Raw genomic sequence first — 17,749 nt, 5'->3', positions numbered from 1 at the left:
GCTTAACTTGTTGCCACGTTTGTAGACGCACCTTGAATCGCGCGCACACACACACATACACACACATACACACACACACACTCACACACACACACACTCACGCACACACACACACGCACACACACTCACATGCGCTCATGCTTGCAGACGGAGGTGCTGAGCAATCCGTTTGACGACATTGTACCACGGAAGCTGGCGCCGCGCGTGCCGCAGCAGGATGAGGAGAGCGAGGCGAAGCGAAGGCGGCGTAGGAAAGCACGTGTCAAGGCGGTGAAAGACTTCAAGCTCATGTCGTTTGGTGAAGAGGCCGAAGAGGATGAACAAGTTATACATGAGTCCACCAAGAAGGTACGTGCGTGTGTGCGTGCGAGTGCACATGACTGTGTGCGCACATGGTTGCAACGCCTGCGCACGCGCGCGCGTGTGTGTGTCTTGGCTTGGCATGCAAGCAGGAATTTATCGTTGTGGGGTCGTTATCCTTTGATTTACACTTCACTCTTCCTGCTGCTGTGCACTGATTCCTGCTTTCCACTTCCACTGACAGCTGGGCAAGTTGAAGAGCAGCCACGACGTGCTGCAGGATGAGCGTCTTGCGTCCGCACGCGACTCTGAGGCAGCGACACGCTCCATCCTGGAAGCAGACGCAGACGATGTGAAGAAGGAGGCCAGGGCGCGCGTGAGCAAAGGCACGCGGCGCAGTGGTGCCGATGATGCAAAGCCACGTGAGCCGGAACATGTCAAGGCCGCACGTGAGGCAGAGGAACGACTGCAAACCATCAAGCGGGTGCGTGAGTGCAATCGCGTGGTCGTGTACTGTGTTGTGTTGTGTTGAGTTGTTGTGTTGAGTTGTGTTGTGTGGTGTTGTGGTTATTGAGTTGTGTTGTGTTGTGTTGAGTTGTTGTGTTGAGTTGTATTGTGTTGTGTTGTGTTCTGTTCTGTTGAGTTGTGCTGAGTTGTTGTATTGAGTTGTGTTGAGTTGTGTTGTGTTGTGTGGTGTTTATTTGTTGGCTGTGGTTGTGTGCCTATATTTGACGTGACATAGTGTGGTGCCACTTCTGGCGAATTCATTGCGCTTGCTCTGCTGAAGCCCCCTCCCTTCCCCCATCTCGTCCTCCTCACGTGTTACCCGCCTCCCCATTACCGCTCTGCCTGACCACCAACGCTGCCACCCCTCCCATCACCACAACCCTCCTTTGCAGGAGGCTGATGAGCTGAAGCGGGAGCTGAAGAAGGCCAAGAGCGGCCACGATGGTGATGGGGGCGCTGGCGAGGGAAAGGATGCCAAGCCCATGTCTGAGGCCAGCGCATTCCTCTCGCAGGAGCGCGCTCAGCTGTTGAAGGAGTACGTTGTGCGTGTGCGTGTGCGTGCGTGTGTGTGTGTGTGTGTGTGTGTGTGTGTGTGTGTGTGTGTGTGTGTGTGTGTGTGTGTGTGTGTGTGTGTGTGTGTGTGTGTGTGTGTGTTGGTCGAAAGGGGGGGCTCTGTTCACGGCCAAACCAGTTTTGATGCTTGCACAAAGTAGTAGTAGTCGTAGTAGTAGTAGTTGCTGTTGTGTTCTCGCCAGTGCGTTCACACGCGCACACGCACACATGACTGCAGGGGCAAGTCACGGCGTGCGAAGAAGCGCGGAGATCGGGAGAGCGAGACGCTTGCGCTGCTGGCCAAGTTCCGCAACAAGCTCAGCCGTGCGGGCAGCGGAAGCGCGAGCAGCAGCAGTGGCGGTGGGAGCGGGAGTGGGAGCGGGAGTGCATTGGCGCCAGCTGTAAGCGATACAGAAGCAGTGACAGCACCACCAGGTGTGGACGATCTTTCGGACGAGGTCGCCGACACAACATGGTGGGTAATGGCGGTGAGGAGAGGTGACATTTTTTTGGGGGGGGGGGGGGCGTGGTTTTGATGTCGTGGGCGCACGATGTCCTTTGGCGCGCGTTCCACGTGTTTGAGCGTTTCTTCTTTGTCACCCAATATCTTGTGCCACTCACACAAACGTGAACAAACACACGTACACACACACACACACACATACACGCACGCACGTACACACACGTACACAAACATGCACACACACACTCACACACACGTACACAAACATGCACACACACACACACGCACACACACACGCACACGTGTGCAGGATGCAACACAAGCTGACCAACGAGGTTGAGACTGCACCAAAGGGCATCGACCCTGAGCTGGATCCCAACAGCCTTGATATCTACGACCCCCGCAACCCGCTCAACATCCGCCGGCGCAAGGACAGCAGCACGCACCACCGCAGCCGGGACCGGGACCGGGACCGGGACCGCGGCAGGGGCCCAAGCAGCGCCAGCAGCAGCAGCAGCAGTCACAGACACCATCGCAGATGAGATGGATTGAGAGACAGAAGAGAGAGAGAAGGGGGGGGGAGTCCGTGTGTGCGCAGCGTGCGCAGCGTGTGGAGTTTGTGGTTGTTGTGCATGACGTGAAGGAGCTTGAGAGAAGCAAGCAACCCGATCGTCACACACACACATGGTGATACACACACAGAGCTACAGCAGACAGACACACAGAGCTACAGCAGATACACACACACACACACACACACACAGAGCTACAGCAGACATACATACACACATACACACACACGCAGACACACACACACACACACACACACACACACACACACACATACACACCTCCCTCGCCCACCTCGACATGTGCAACTTGCGTTGTTTGGGGATGGCGGACCCATGTGCAATTTTCTACATAAAAGATATTCACAAATTATCGACAGCTCCCAGGACAGAATTTTTTTTCTTGCGGTGGCGGCGAACGCTCTTTGCTTTGCTCTTTGCTTTGCTGTTTGTGTGCCTGCAGGCAAAGGAAGCCGCACGAAACACAAGCAGCGCCATCGCCTCCGCTGTGTTCTGTGCGTGGGTGTTTGCGTGGTTTTTGTTGTGGGGTGTTGACTTTTTTTTTCTGCTCTTCACATTGGCTCCATCTCCGCCATCTCTCATTCCAAACTCTGTTTCCCGCTCACGCTTACTCGCTCTTTGCCCTTGGCTTTGCGCGTGTGTGCGTGTGTTGAGTTGCTCGGAAGAAAGAAGGCACACACACACTCTCTCCCCCCTTCCCACCCACATCCACTCGCTTGTATTGTAGCTGCTGTGTCAGCGACCCATTCCTTTTCCCACACCCTTCCCGTTTGTTCTCGTCTCCCCTCCTGTCACTTTTGCACGAGTGCACTGCACGTCTTCACCCACTGTGGACTTGACTCGTGTTCTTCAACAGCAACGTGCCTGACGCCTTCCTCCCCCTCCCCCCTGTGCATCTCCCCCCTCCCCACTTCTGTTAGTGTGCAGCCTGCGATTGACCATCCGCAGGACACGAGAAGGTACGCAGCAGAAAGCAAGCCCGGCGCAGCAGAGCGTCGGCACAATGATGCTGCGAACCCTGCCCGATGGTGGCGGGGACACGCTGCCCACACCCACACACGGGCACGGCCATCCTCGCCCTGAGAGCCGAGGATCGTCCGCCCCTGCTGTGTGGCCTTCCAGACACAACAACCCACGGCCACCACTGTCCAGGCCGTGCAGCAAGTCAAATACACGACCACGCCAACAGCGACAGCAGTCACCGCACAAGGACGCTGCGACTGCCGTGGTTGGCTCGCGCCGCACATGGCGCACGCTGCGCGCAGCGATGGTTGCGGTCCTGCTCGTTGTTCTCAGCTCGTGCTCGGCCACCAGCGCGGCGTCCACTTGCACTCTTCAGACAGTCAACGGCCAACTGGATCGCATAGCCACGTCCTGCGACATCAGCGCAGATCACACTTTCCCACGCAGCGTCACGATCGCAGACGACGTTGTCGTGACCATGCGCCCCAACGGCTGCACGTACCCGCGAGCCACCGTCAACGGTGACCTCACCCTGTCAGAGTACGCCACCATTGAGGCAGAGCCGCTCCCACGGTTCTGCACAACCGCGGCGACTTCCGCCTCACAAGGGCAGGCGGCGCCCGGTGGCTCGTTCTGGTCCAGCGGCGGCCACTCCAGCACGCTCCAGGCACCCATCGCTCCGCAGGACACCATCCAACTCAAGGGCGGTGTTGCTGGTGGCGAGGACGCCAATGGCCTCGGCGCAGGCCTGGGCGGCGGCGTGGTGGATCTCCAGGTCATGGGAACCTTCACCCTCGATGGCCACGTGCGAGCCAACGGCCAGCAGGCCTCCACCGACGGTGCAGGTTCGGGCTCCGGTGGTAGCATCCGCCTCGCCTGCGACACCCTGCAAGGCTCAAGTACATCGGCCTCCGTGCAGGCCAACGGCGGCATTGCCTCTGCAAAGGGTGGCGCCGGTGCTGGTGGTGAAGTGTACGTGGATGCGGCCTCCGTCTCATTCAACACGGCGTTCATTCAGACCTTTGGCGGTCTTGGAGGTGCGTCTCCCTGTCAACAAAACCAGCTTGCGTACTTGTCTCAAGTCTTTTTGTGTCATCATGTGAGCAGGGCGCTGATGCTTTAGTGCACTGTGCACCACACGTTCACGCACAACAACGACAATAAGCCGCACACACACACACACACACACACACACACACACACACACACACACACACACACGCATCCTCTATTGCCTTCTTGCCTTGCCCGTGACCACATCTCACGTGCAAGCTCACTTGAATTTCCTCACTTATTGCACGCTTCTGTTGTGGTGTTGCAAATAGCGCCGGATGAGCTCTTCAACGAGGAACATAACATCGGCACGTACACCGCCTCAACACAGCGCAAGGCAAGCAACTACTACGACAAGTACAATCGCTTGCAGAGCTACTACTACGCTGCTTCCCGCGCCTTCCTCGACGCCACGTACGAAGTCATCGACAGCTTCCGTTACGCCGGTGGTTGGACGCCAAACTCGGGCGACAGCAACCCCTATGTGCAAGTCAACCTGCAGGGCACGTACCTTGTATCTGGCGTCGTCACCCAAGGTACGTACAGTGACCGCCACTCTCTTTTGCATGGTTTGTGCGCGCACACTTTGCACACACGCGCACACACTGTCCTGGTGCATGTATTCTGACACATGCAAACACTTGCACACACCGTGAGATCCACAAGCTCAAGCTGCGCGGACACCGTTGTGCACGCCCAGCTCACGTGCCCTTGTTTGTCCTTCTTGGCTTCATACTGCAGGCAACACGCAAAACAACTACGTGACGCGGCAGTTCCAGGTCAAGTACTCGACCGACTGCTCGCAGTTCACCACCTATGCGGAGGACGGCGTCGACATCACGTTCCGGGGCGACTCCGACCCGGACACGCGTGTTGTAAACCGCTTCAAGCCCGTGTTCGCCCGCTGTGTCCGCGTGTACCCGCTTGGTGGCTACAATGTCGGCCTTCGCATGGATGTCCTTGGCTACCCGACGGAGGTTTCCTCGTCTGCAAAGCACCTTCCAGTTCGCCCAACAGCTCTTTTTCGCAACGGGTACGCCTCCCCCCCCCCCCTCTTTGTACCCACGTGTCTGCGTACGCGTGTGCGCTTGTCTGTGCGTGCGGGCGGGTGCGCTTGTCTGCGTGCACTCGTGCATGTACATGCATGGGTGTGCACGTTGTGTGCTTGCGGGTGCATGCATGCACACAAGCATGCATGTTTGCCTCTCGACTCGTATTCCTGTTCATGTTTCCCTATCCATGCCTCATCACCACCTCAAAATGAGCTCATTTCTCGTTTCACCTCATCCTTGCTTCCTTGTCGCCGCACGCCGCGTGTTGTGTGGGCAGGTGCCCAGAGAACCAGCTGCATCATGGTTCGCCAAGCGCTACAATTGCGTTTGAGGCGCCCGTGGCAACAGACAGCTCAGGCGCTGTGGCCCAGACAGCTGATGCGGTCTGGCCGCAAACAAAGGTGCAAGCACAGACATCCTCTCCAGCCACGTTCTCCTCTGGCACGCACACCGTCACCTTCAACGCTAAGGACGGGTCGCTCGATGTTGACACGTGCACCATGACGGTCATGGTGGTGGCGACGCAGCTGACTCAAGGCCTTGCCTCCTGCCCGAGCGACATGACGGTCGAAGCGGACGTAGATCGCTTGGATGCGGTTGTGGACTTTTCCGTTCCCGTCGGCGTGCAGTCCTCCATTGCTCCCAACTCCAAGTTTCATATCGGCTCCAATGTGGTCTACTTTGTTGATGCAGTTTCTGCCACGTACTGCAGCTTCACCATCACCGTCACAGAGCGTAAGCATTTCCATGCACGTGCGTGCGTGTGTGTGTGTGTGCGCGTGCGCGCGTGTGAGTGAGTGAGTGATAGGTGCTGCGGCTTTTGAGTAGGTGTGAGCGTGTGCGGCAACTTGACGTTTCAACACACGGACTGCATGGACTGTTACACTTGTCTCGATGCCACCTTCCTTGACTCCACTGTCACCTTCCTTGATGCCACTTGCCTTGGCTGTGTTTGCGTTGACTTACCTCCCCTCTGCTTGCTTGTTTTACACCCGTTGGATTGTACGTGCCCGTCTGCTCACTCCTACCCACCTCCATCCCTTCATCACTCGTACGTGCGCATGTACAGCAACACAACGCTCTCGCAGCGGTGGTGCGGGAATCATCCATTTGAAGCAGCAGCAAGTCCTGGCCGTCGATGCTGGCCATCGCTTCCGGCCAACGGACTTCACGCCCAGCACAGACTACACTGCCTGGCTCAGCTCCTACGAAGGTGTGGCTCTCTGCGTTTGAGCGTGTGCGCGAGCGGGCGAATGTGAACGTTCGTGGAAGGATAGTGTGAAGAATAGTGTGAAGACGATGATGTGAAGACGCTTCATGTATCCCGCTCTGCCTCTGTTTCTTTGCCCCCACGCTTGGTTACACGGTTGTCTTCCTCACCACCACTGGCAATCACCACCACCACCACTGGCAATCCGTCAATCATAATAATGACTGGCAGACACTGCGTTTCTGTACAACCCGACGCTGTGGAATGGCGAGGTGTCCACGTTGAACATCCGCTCCGGTGCTGTGGTCGTGTTCCAGGGCGCAGCGGCCTCTGTCGCCTTTGACGATATCACAGGCTCCTCTGGCTTCTTCCACGTCATGGAAACGCAGCACGTGACCGTGTCCGGAAACATCCATGCCCGCAGCGCCGTTGCCACAGGCGCAACGCTCACACTCTCATCCAGCCAGAGCGCTGATGTGGTGGGCGTGCTCGCCATTGACGGTGCCTTGGAAACGCCGCAGTCGCCAGCGCTCAGCTTCACGGGCGCTGGCACTGCTGTCACACTGGCCGCCTCCTCGCCAACAACGGGCATCAGCACCAAAGGACTGACACTGACCGACGCGTCATTCGTCGTGCGCCGCGGTAACCCGGCCTCGGCCTGGTCTGTGAGCTGCACCGGCGCCGGCGACCTGCAGCTGTCGTCGTCGTCCTTCCTGCTCGATGGCCCCGTGCTCCTGTCCGCCTCTGCCGTGAGTGCCACGTCGTCCAAGCTGCTGTTTGAAGCGCAGGACACCGCTACCGTGACCCACAGTGCCGTGCTCAGCACAGGCGCTGGCTGGCAGCAGCTCAACATCCACCCCGGTGACACGGTGCAATGGGTGTGGCAGAATGAACAGCACAGCATTGCCGCGGCAGACGGCAGTTTTTCCGCCGGTCTGACGCGAAGCAACGTCCTGCGCCACACCTTTGACACCCCAGGCACATTCAACTACACAGACGCGGCGTTCCCCTCCGTCGTCTTCAGCGTCGTGGTGAGCGTGCCTTCATGGGCAGCGGCATCGGGGTCCGTGGACGTGGCATCCATCACGGCCACCTCCTCGTCCACCCTGCGTTTTGGCGCCATCTCCACGCTCGTCAGCCCTGCCGTGGAGCTCACTGCGTCCACCCTCCACGCCGACGTGTCGGGCGGGACATCGATTGACACGTTCCAAGCCACCTCTTCATCCCAGGCCCTCTTCTACCGCAGGGTGCAGTGGACGGGGCCTGCTTCTGCACTGGCCTCGCTGCTGAGCGTCGCGTCCTCGTCTGTGGTGTACTTTGACTACCGCGGCTACGTCGCCGGCAGCTACACCTCCACGTCCGACATTGCCGTCAACACGTGGACGGTCGCGTCAGGGTGCTCCATGTTCCCCGGCATAATCCACTTCACCATGCCCTCCATGCAGGCGCTCACCATCAGCGGCGCCATGGATCTCCAGCTTGCCACGCCCGGTGACACCCTGCCCGCGCAGGCCGTGACTGTGTCTGGCACCTGCAACATCAACTACCCTGTCAGCTTCAGCGGCCTCACCTCCCTCGACGTGTCCGGCACGCTCATCCTCGACAAGGTGGGCCACACCACGGGGACGTGGAACACGCAGGCCAGTTCTGGCATCGGCGCCACCGTTGAGGACGCCACCGTCTCCGTCAGCGGCACCTTCAACGCGGGCCAGATTGCAATTCGCGCCGCCTCCGTCACCGTTGCCGCTGGCGCCGTGCTCACCATGCGTGCGCACCAGCAGCAGCTGCACGTCGACACGCTGACTGTCAACGGGCAGCTGACGGTGGAGAACCGCGTGAGCATGCGCGCCCAGACGGGCACTGGCCCACTGACACAGCTCATGGTGAGCAGCGGTGCAACGCTCTCGCTCGACGACGACGACGAAGGCAACGCAGACGGTTCGTCTGTGCATGCGGCCGCCGTCACCGTCACGGGCACACTGACTGCTCGCCTGCTTGCTCTGGTGACCGACTCGCTCTCCGTGGCGGCGGGCGCCACGCTGTCCATGACGGCAAAGGACAACCAGCTCCTCGCCTCGCAGCTCTCTGTGCTCGGCAACTTGTTCGTCAGCAACCAGGCTGCCATGCGAGCCAGCGACGGCACGTCCGACATGTCCTCCGTCACCGTGGGCGCCAACGCCATGTTCATCCTGGACAAGGCCGTCTACGACGCGGGCAGCACGACGTGGTCTTCCTCGACCGGCTCCCTGCTTGCCGTCAGCGGCGCACTCGCGGTCTCTGGCGACTTCAAGGCGGGCCTGATCGACATTTCGACAGACCTGCTCACCGTCAGCGCGGGCGCCACCCTGCACATGGAGGCAAAGGGCAGCCAGGTGCGTACTGGCTCGCTCGTCGTGAACGGTGCCATGTACGTCCTGAACCAGGCTGCTTTCACAGCCAAGGATGGCTCGTCCGACCTCACCTCCGTCACGGTTGGTGACAGCGCGAAGCTGACGCTGGACAAGGCCGTGTACGATGCGTCCAGCACGTCGTGGTCCTCCACCACGGGTTCCTCGCTGCCCGTGAGCGGTGAGCTGACAGTGCGGGGCGAGTTCAACGCGGGCCTGATTGCCATTTCTGCGGGGCCTGTGACCGTCCATGCGGGCGCCACTCTGCACATGGAGGCGAAGAACATGCAGATGCGCGCCAACTCACTTGCGGTGGATGGCGCCATGTACGTCCTGAACCAGGCTGCTTTCACAGCCAAGGATGGCTCGTCCGATCTCACCTCCGTCACGGTGAGCGCCGGCGCGAAGCTGACGCTGGACAAGGCCGTGTACGATGCGTCCAGCACGTCGTGGTCCTCCACCACGGGTTCCTCGCTGCCCGTGAGCGGCGACCTGAAGGTGGTTGGTGTTTTCAACGCTGGGCTTATCTCCGTGTCGGCCGGTGCCCTCAAGGTCAACAGCAACGGCCAGCTACACATGGAGGCAAAGGACAACCGCGTGCTGGTGAACTCCCTCTCCGTCGCCGGCACCATCACCATCCTCAACCAGGCGGCCTTTAATGCGAAGGACGGCTCCTCGGACCTCAGCTCCGTCTCCGTTAGCGGCACGCTGACCCTGGACGCGGCCGTGTATGCCGCATCCAGCACGTCGTGGTCTTCCACAGCTGGCTCCTCGCTGCCCATCAGCGGAGCGCTGAGTGTCACGGGCACGTTCAACGCCGGCTTGATGGCGCTTGAGGCTGGCAGCGTCTCCGTGGACCCGACTGCCACCATGCATATGGAGGCCAAGGACATTCGCCTGTTGACGGACTCGCTCTCCGTTGCCGGCACCCTCACCGTCCTGAACCAGGTCCAGCTCAACGCCAAGGACGGCTCGTCAGACCTGACGGACGTCACCATCGCAGGCACGGGCAAGCTGCTCTTTGACGAGGCCACGCGTGCGGCGAGCGGCAACTGGACAGGTACCCCCGGCTCGCTCATGCCCACGGCCAAGCTGACGGTGTACGGCATCTTCGACGCGGGCTTGCTCGGCCTGTCCACCGCAGAGCTGTTCATTGGCGGCGGCGGCGCGTCCCTGACGATGGAAGCAAAGGGCGCTGCCATTGCTGCAACCAAGATCACCGTCAACGGCAAGCTCCTTGTGGACAACCAGGCAGACATACGTGCATACGATGGCAGGTCATACCTGACGACCGTCACTGTGGGCAACAATGGCCTGTTTGTGCTTGACAAGGTGTCCCACGACAACACTGTTGCGGGCGCCCAGGCGGGCTCGTCCCTGTACATTGGCGCGCTCTCCGTCTCCGGTACCTTCAACGCCGGTCGCCTCGAGTTTGTGGGCACGTCCATCTCCGTGTCTGGCACGATGACGGTGCTGGCCAAGGCCGCAAGGGTGGAAGTGGACCAGATCACGGTGAGCGGGACACTCACCATCGACAACCAGGTGGACCTGCGCGCAAAGGACAGCTTGTCACCCTTGACAGCCGTCACCGTTGCTGCGGGTGGCGTCCTCACTTTGGATGACAGCGGCCACACCAGCGGCACCTGGTCCTCTCCCACAGGCTCCTTCCTCGACGTAAACACGCTCTCCGTCTCGGGCACGCTGCGGGCCGGCTTGGTTGCGCTGGCGGGGAACGAGCTCACCGTTGAGCAGAGCGGTGCCATGACCATGGAGGCCGTCTCGAACGAGGCTCACATCACCACGGTGACTGTGCGCGGCTCGCTGGACGCGCGGACACAGGTGCGCTTGCATGCCAGGGATGGCACCAGCCGCATGGCATCGTTCCTCGTCACCCCTTCCGGCGACGTCACGTTTGATGTGCTCGGCCACGGCACCGCGGGCCACGTGTGGAGCGGTGCTGCAACCTCCCTGGTGCACGCGGCCACCATCACCGTGCAGGGCAGTTTCGCTGCGGGTCGACTCGAAACCGTCGGCAGCGGCACAGACACGCTCACCGTCACTGGAAGCATGACCTTTGACCCGCCACAGCCCGGCGCCATCACCAAGTTTGCCAGCATGGACGTGTCTGGCAGCCTGAAGGCGCGTCGCCCAGTCAACCTCACCACCACAGACACGCTGACGGTAAGCGGCACGTTGGTGCTTGACGACGACAGCCACACTGCGGGCACTGCCCCCGCCTGGCAGGCCAACCCTCCATCGGCGCTTGGCGCGCTTGTGAACGACCTCGCGATCACAGTCTCGGGCACATTCAAGGCGGGGTACGTTGTGCTCCGCGCTGACTCGCTGAGCATCACGTCCTCCGGTCTTGTGACCATGGATGCCGCGTATGCCCACGATGCGTTTGTCAACAGTGTTGTGGTTAGGGGCCACCTGAACGTGCTTCGCCAGGCGCGTTTCCGCAACGTGGACCGCGTCACGCGCATGACGTCGTTCAAGGTCTTCTCGGGCGGTCAGGCCATCCTCGATGTCTTGGGCTACAACACGCCCAACCACGATTGGAGCGGCACCGCATCTTCGCTCCTGCATGCGGAGTCCATTGAAATTGGCGGTGTCCTGCAAGCGGGCAGGCTGGAGACAATCATGCCTGGCGCGTCCACCCTCGTTGTCTCCGGCAGCATGGACTTCGATCCACCGCAGCCGGGCGCCGTGGCCTTGTTCGCCTCCGTCACCGTCTCCGGCACGCTGACCGTGCGTCGCTCCGTGGACCTGCAGACGCTCACGTCCCTCGACGTGACCGGCACCCTCAAGCTGGACGCTGACGGGCACAACAACCCGGGCACGTGGGACCAGTACGACGAGTCTGTCATCGGCCGCTCCGTCGAGGGCATCAGCATCACCATTGCCAACGGCGCCACCGTCAATGCCGGGTACCTCTCGCTGCGCGCAGCAAAGCTCACCGTTCGTGGTACCCTCACCTTTGACGCGCACGACTTCAAGGCATACGTGGACGAAATGGACGTGTACGGGACGGTGACGGTGCGCCGCCAGGTCCGCATCCGCAACCAAGATCGCAGCACCCGTGCCACGTACCTCAGTGTGCACTATGGTGGTACCATGACCCTGGATGATCTCGGCCATGCCACGCAGGATCACGCATGGACGGGGGTCTCCTCCTCCCTGTTGCACTTTGACGCCATCACCGTGCACGGCACGCTAAACGCCGGCCGCCTGGAGACGCTGCTTCCAGGCACGGACACGCTCACCGTTGGCAAGACGCAGACGAGCGTCAACCCTCTCCGGTACGCCGCCGGCCTGTTCACGTTCGATCCCCCCTATCCCGGTGCGGACGCGCTGTTTGCCGTGATTAACGTCGACGGCACCGTGCGCGTGCGTCGCCCGGCCTGCTTCAACACCACGGCGCAGCTGAGCGTCTCTGGAGACATGACCATTGACCTCGACGGCCACGCGCTCTCGCCGGGCGCCTGGGACGCGTACACCCCGTCTCGCATTGGCCACGTCCTGGACAACGTGCAGATCATCGTCAGCGGCACGCTCAAGGCCGGGTACATGCGCTTCCGCTCGCAGCTGTTCAAGGTTGACGGCGGCTACGTCACGTTTGACGCAGCCAACAAGTACTGGCGCGCGGACGTGGTGAACATTGACGGGCGGGTGGAGGTGTTGCGCACCGTCAACTTGCGCAGCCAGCATGACATGGGCCGCGTCCAAAGCATCACCATTCATCCCAACAGCTTTCTCATCTTCGATGACCTTGGGCACGACACACCAAGTCACGACTGGTCGGACGCAGAGGGCTCATCCTACTGCGTTGAAACGCTCACCGTGGCCGGTACCTTCTCCGCTGGTCAGGTCTCCATCGTGTACGAGACAGTGCCCGCCGCAACCATCTCCGGCACGTACACGCTGGACCCAGCGTTCCCTGGGCAGAAACACATGTACAGCAACCTGATGGTCAGCGGCCTCATGAAGGCGCGTCGGCCCATCAACCTCAACGCCACAGAGTTCCTGGAGGTGACTGGCACCCTTACTTTGGACGAGGACGGCCACGCCGCGTCGCCGCGCGCGTGGTACGCGTATGAGCCGTCCCGCATTGGCACGACCGTCGACAATGTGTACATCCGCATCAAGGACGGTACCTTCAACGCGGGCCTGTTTGAGCTTCGCGCCAACCTGGTGGAGCTGCTCCCGCTGCCGTGGACGTCGGGCTCAAGCTCTGGCGTGCATCGCAGGTCCAAGCTCACCTTTGACGCGTTTGAGCACCTCGCCCGTGTTGACCAATGGAACATCACCGGCACCGTCGAGGCGTGGCGCCACGTCAACATGCGCAGCCAAAACGCGGGGGTCATGATCGGCCTCACCGTTGACGTCGGCAGCACCTTGAACCTGGACCAGGTCACCCGCCAAGCCGGCGCAACCTTCACGGGCGAGTCGTCCATGGCCATCAACGACTTCTACGTCAAAGGCACGTACCGCGCCGGTAAGATGGCCGTGGCCAACCCCGTCCAGCCGTGGTGGACCCACATGTACGTGTCTGGCTACTTCGAGTTTCTCCCGAGTCGCCTGTACGACATCAACACGTGTCGCATCGCCAACAACGGCCGCGTCCACGCACTGGAGCCGCTCGGCCGCGCGTCAGAGTGGACCGCGGATTGGATCGTCGTGGAGAGCGGGGGCGAGATGGACCTGGCGTTTGACAACCCGTCCATCACGTCCGATGGCGCGTCCGGCACCGGCCACTCGTATGTCAACTCCACTCTCCTCAACGTCGCCGGTGTGCTCAAGGCAGGCTCCCTCTCCCTGTGGCTTGGCGAGTTTGTCGTTTCCGGCATGGTAACGGTGGACGGCCAGGGTCACTTTGCAACCTACGGCCCTGCTGCGGGCATTGCAGCGAGCGGTGCCGGAACTGGCGGTAGCAACGCCGGCCGCGGTGGCCGCACCCCATACACGACCGCAGCAGCTCCCGTGGGCACCATCTACTACCGATACGCCGCCAGCACCCCGCCCGTGGAGAACCAGATGCCATCCGTCTGGGGCTCTGGCGGTGGTCTGTCAGGCAGCGGTGCGCGCGGTGGCGGCTACATTCAGGCGCACGTGTACGGGCCCTCGGGCACGCACATCACCGGTACTGTTCGCGCCAACGCAGACAGCGCTGGTGGCAGCGGTGGCGGCGGTGCGGGCGGCAACATCTACCTCCTCACCACCTCGCTCACGGGTTCGGGTCGCATGCAAGTCATCGGTGGCAACGGCGCCGGCAACGGCGGTGGTGGCAGCGGTGGCTTCATCATCGCCCACTATGCCAGCGGCAAGTGGTACAGCGACCAGACAGACGTCCAGGGTGGCACGGGCTGGGAAAACGGCGGTTCGGGCCTGGCGTACCTGGTTGGGCCCAACAACTTCCGCAACCTCCGCGCCGACAACCGCGGTCGCTCGTCGCGCATGCAGACGGATGCAGACCACGCATCTGTGCGGCAGGCAGGCGCTGCGGCGTTCCTGCTCCCAGAGACGGAGACATTCAACTTTGAGTTTGAGTACGTGGAGGTGTATGGTGCGGCTCATCTCGTGTTCCAGCACCCAACAGACGACAACTCGCACGCGCGCATCACCGCCACGGAGGTGGTTGGCGACCGCACGGGCTACCTGCACATCCTGCCCAACCAGACGCTGGACATCACCTCCGTCGAGCCGTGGAAGCGCTACAACATCTCCTTCATGCCCCAGGTCTACGAACACGCGGACCTGATTTTGCCCCAGCGCACGGTGGAGTGGCGCTGCCAGAACTCACCGGCCTACCCCAGCCTGTCCATCCCCTGCACGATTCGCACGTGGGGGTTCACCAACATGCACCGTGCCCACCTGCTCGTCTCGCACGGCGCAACGTGGCAGTGGCAGCTTACCTCTGTTCGCGACCTCACCTGCGTCGGCATGACGGTGCAGGACACGGGCACCGTTGATTTCTTGAGCGCCGTCGCAGACGAGGCAGACGTGTACACCCTCACAGTGGTGGAGGACGCGCAGAACGAGGGCGAGCGCTACGGCAGGCTGCACGTGGAAGGCGGCGGCCAGGTTCTCGCACACAACCTCATTGTCAACGCTGTTCAAGTGCAGGTGGATGACGAAGGCAGCATCAGCGCCAACGGCCGCGGCTTCAACGCAGCAGACAATGGACCGGGCACCCCGACTTGCTCCAACTGCGGTGCTGCCCATGGCGGCCGCGGCGGCCTCTCCGGTGCCACGGGCGCCACGTCCACAGCTCCCGTGTACGGCAACCTCACCCACCCGAGGTCGTTTGGCAGCAGCGGCAGCTCGAGCCGCGGTGGTGGTCTTCTGGAGTTTGTCGTGTCGGATCGCCTGTGGTTGGAGGGCACCATCTCCTCCAACGCGGGCGGCTCCCTCGCCTCCGGCGGCAGCGTCATCGTGGACGTCAACTACTTTGAGGGTTTTGGGCACATTCAAGTGCACGGTGGCAGCGGTGGCGCGTATGGTGCTGGTGCTGGCGGTCGCATTGCCGTCCACTACAAGCGCATCCACCTCTTCCAGGGCAAGTTTGAGGCGTACGGTGGCACATCAGATGCCGCAACTCGCAATGGCGGCGCAGGCACAGTGTACCTGAACGACGCCAGCTTTGGTGTTGTCAACCGCACGCTGATTGTTGACGCTGGTAACCGCGACCAGGGCGGTCTGGACATGGTGCCAGACTTTGACGACATCTCCAGCGACAGCGGGCGCACGTGGCTCCCTGCGCTCACGGCTGCAAAGTACGACTTTGAGATTGTGCGCATCCTCAACAAGGGCGAGCTCGCCATGATGCCGGAGATGAAGCAGCCGTACGGCCTGCACGTGGACCGCTTCGAGGGCGACCGCACAGGCGTGTTGCACACTGGCGAGCAGCAGCTCATGGTGGGTCAGTTCTCCGAGCTGGGTGAAGTGCGTGTGAACCAGTACGCCTACCGCTACGGTCACCTGGAGCTTCCAAAGAAGTTTGAGTGCTTTGGCATCACCATCCGGCTTCTCGGCTTCCTTGGCGGCGTGGAGGACCTCACTGTTGGTCGCGGCTGCGTCCTGGAGTTGAGCAAGTTTGGTGCCACAGAGGGCCAGAACCCATCCGTGTACTCCTTCAACAGCCTCACCGTGCTCTCAGGTGGCGAGGTGCGACAGTACGACAACGACCCGGACGCCTGGATCACCCTGCAAGCCAACGTGCTTGATGTCCGCGGGGGTGGGCACGTGCATGCCCCTCGCCTCTATGTGGACGCCGGCAATGTCACCGTGCGTGATGGCGGCGTGCTCAGCGCGGACACGTACACAGGCACGGAGTGCGATGCCATCCACGAAGGCTCGTCAGGCGCTGGCGCAGGCCACGGCGGAACCGGTGGCGCCTCAACCGTGACGACGCGGGTCGGCTCTCCTCGTGGTCACCTGTTTGAGCCCGAGCACACGGGCTGCGTTGGTGGCGGGAGCGGCGCTGGCCTCGGTGGTGGCATCCTCAAATTCAACGTCACCGGCCGCCTGCGAGTCGACGGTGTCGTGCACGCCAACGCAGCTGACGGCAGCGGCGGAGGTGGCGGCGGCAGCGGCGGGTCCATCTGGCTGCAGGTGTACCACATCACCGGCTATGGTCTGGTTCAGACGCTCGGTGGCAAAGGCGGTGCCAGTGGCGGTGGCGGCGGCAGCGGTGGGCGCATTGCGCTCTACTTCACCCGCAACGAAACGTTCATTGGCAGCTTCCAGGCCTTTGGCGGTGAAGCGCAGCACACCAACGCCCAGTCTGGTGGCGCGGGCACCGTCTTTGCCTATCACGACCACCACAAGCACCGCACGCTCATCATCGACAACAACCACATTGCCCGCCAACCGGCACCCAAGTCGCGCATCCCAAGCTTCACCGACATCACCACCGACGGCGGCCGCTCCTGGATCACGCCGTCCGCACGCGACCACTCGCTGGCCGAGGACAACGGGTACCTGTTTGAGGAGCTGCAGGTCATGGGCGGCGCGCACTTTGCCGTGCTCACCGACCCGCCAGAGCAGCTGCTCTCCGTGTACTTTGAGAACATGATTGGTGACCGCAGCGGCACATTCCATGTTGGGCCAAACCAAGAGCTAGACCTGGAGCGTCTGTACGTGGACCTCCCATTCCACACGCGTGTGTATCCGTCTGGCTTCCTTGGCTTGGCCAACGTGACTGATGTACACGGCGTGTCCTTCTTCCTGGAGGGCGTGATCGGACGCGTCAAGAACCTCACGCTGCACCACGGCGGCGAAATGCACATGTATGATGGCTCTCGCACCAACCACACGGGCCGCAACCACTACGACTTTGACTACGTGCTGGTGGAGGACTCTGGCCTCGTGCTCATGGACACGGACCCCGTCACGGAGGCAGACATGACCATCTCCAGCATCGCCACGGAGGTTGAGGGCGGAGGCACCATTCACGGCACACACATCACCTTCATTGCCGCCAACCTCACCATCCAGGACGGCGGCGTGGTCACGGCGTCCCATCGCGGCTACCGCACGTCCGATGGCTCCGGCACCAACGGTGTGAACGGACCCGTCAACCCTGGTATCGGCATCGGCAGTAACTTTGGTGCGTCTGGCGCTGGCCACGGCGGTACTGGCGGCCGAGGCAATGGTGCGACGTACGTTGGCTT

General features: G+C 61.6%; 2 protein-coding genes across 2 annotated transcripts in view; both read left to right on the top strand.

Annotated features, from left to right (window-relative positions):
- The window catches only part of PTSG_01085 (cyclophilin-16), a gene marked incomplete at both ends in the record, with an annotated part of 3,318 nt that extends 954 nt beyond the window's left edge, over nt 1-2,364 (top strand). The window contains 5 exons of the mRNA XM_004996997.1: nt 148-348; nt 545-784; nt 1,200-1,342; nt 1,598-1,834; nt 2,133-2,364. Coding sequence (XP_004997054.1) covers nt 148-348; nt 545-784; nt 1,200-1,342; nt 1,598-1,834; nt 2,133-2,364 — 1,053 coding nt within the window. The remainder of the gene's footprint in view (nt 1-147; nt 349-544; nt 785-1,199; nt 1,343-1,597; nt 1,835-2,132) is intronic.
- Nucleotides 2,365-3,679: 1,315 nt separating this feature from the next.
- The window catches only part of PTSG_01084 (uncharacterized protein), a gene marked incomplete at both ends in the record, with an annotated part of 34,112 nt that continues 20,042 nt past the window's right edge, over nt 3,680-17,749 (top strand). The window contains 6 exons of the mRNA XM_004996996.1: nt 3,680-4,412; nt 4,701-4,964; nt 5,170-5,461; nt 5,758-6,215; nt 6,550-6,693; nt 6,922-17,737. Of these exons, the coding sequence (XP_004997053.1) occupies nt 3,680-4,412; nt 4,701-4,964; nt 5,170-5,461; nt 5,758-6,215; nt 6,550-6,693; nt 6,922-17,737 (12,707 nt within the window). The remainder of the gene's footprint in view (nt 4,413-4,700; nt 4,965-5,169; nt 5,462-5,757; nt 6,216-6,549; nt 6,694-6,921; nt 17,738-17,749) is intronic.

This window comes from Salpingoeca rosetta (assembly GCF_000188695.1).
Source record: "Salpingoeca rosetta unplaced genomic scaffold supercont1.4, whole genome shotgun sequence".
Taxonomy (NCBI): Eukaryota; class Choanoflagellata; order Craspedida; family Salpingoecidae; genus Salpingoeca; species Salpingoeca rosetta.
This window is presented reverse-complemented; position numbering and strand designations above follow the sequence as displayed.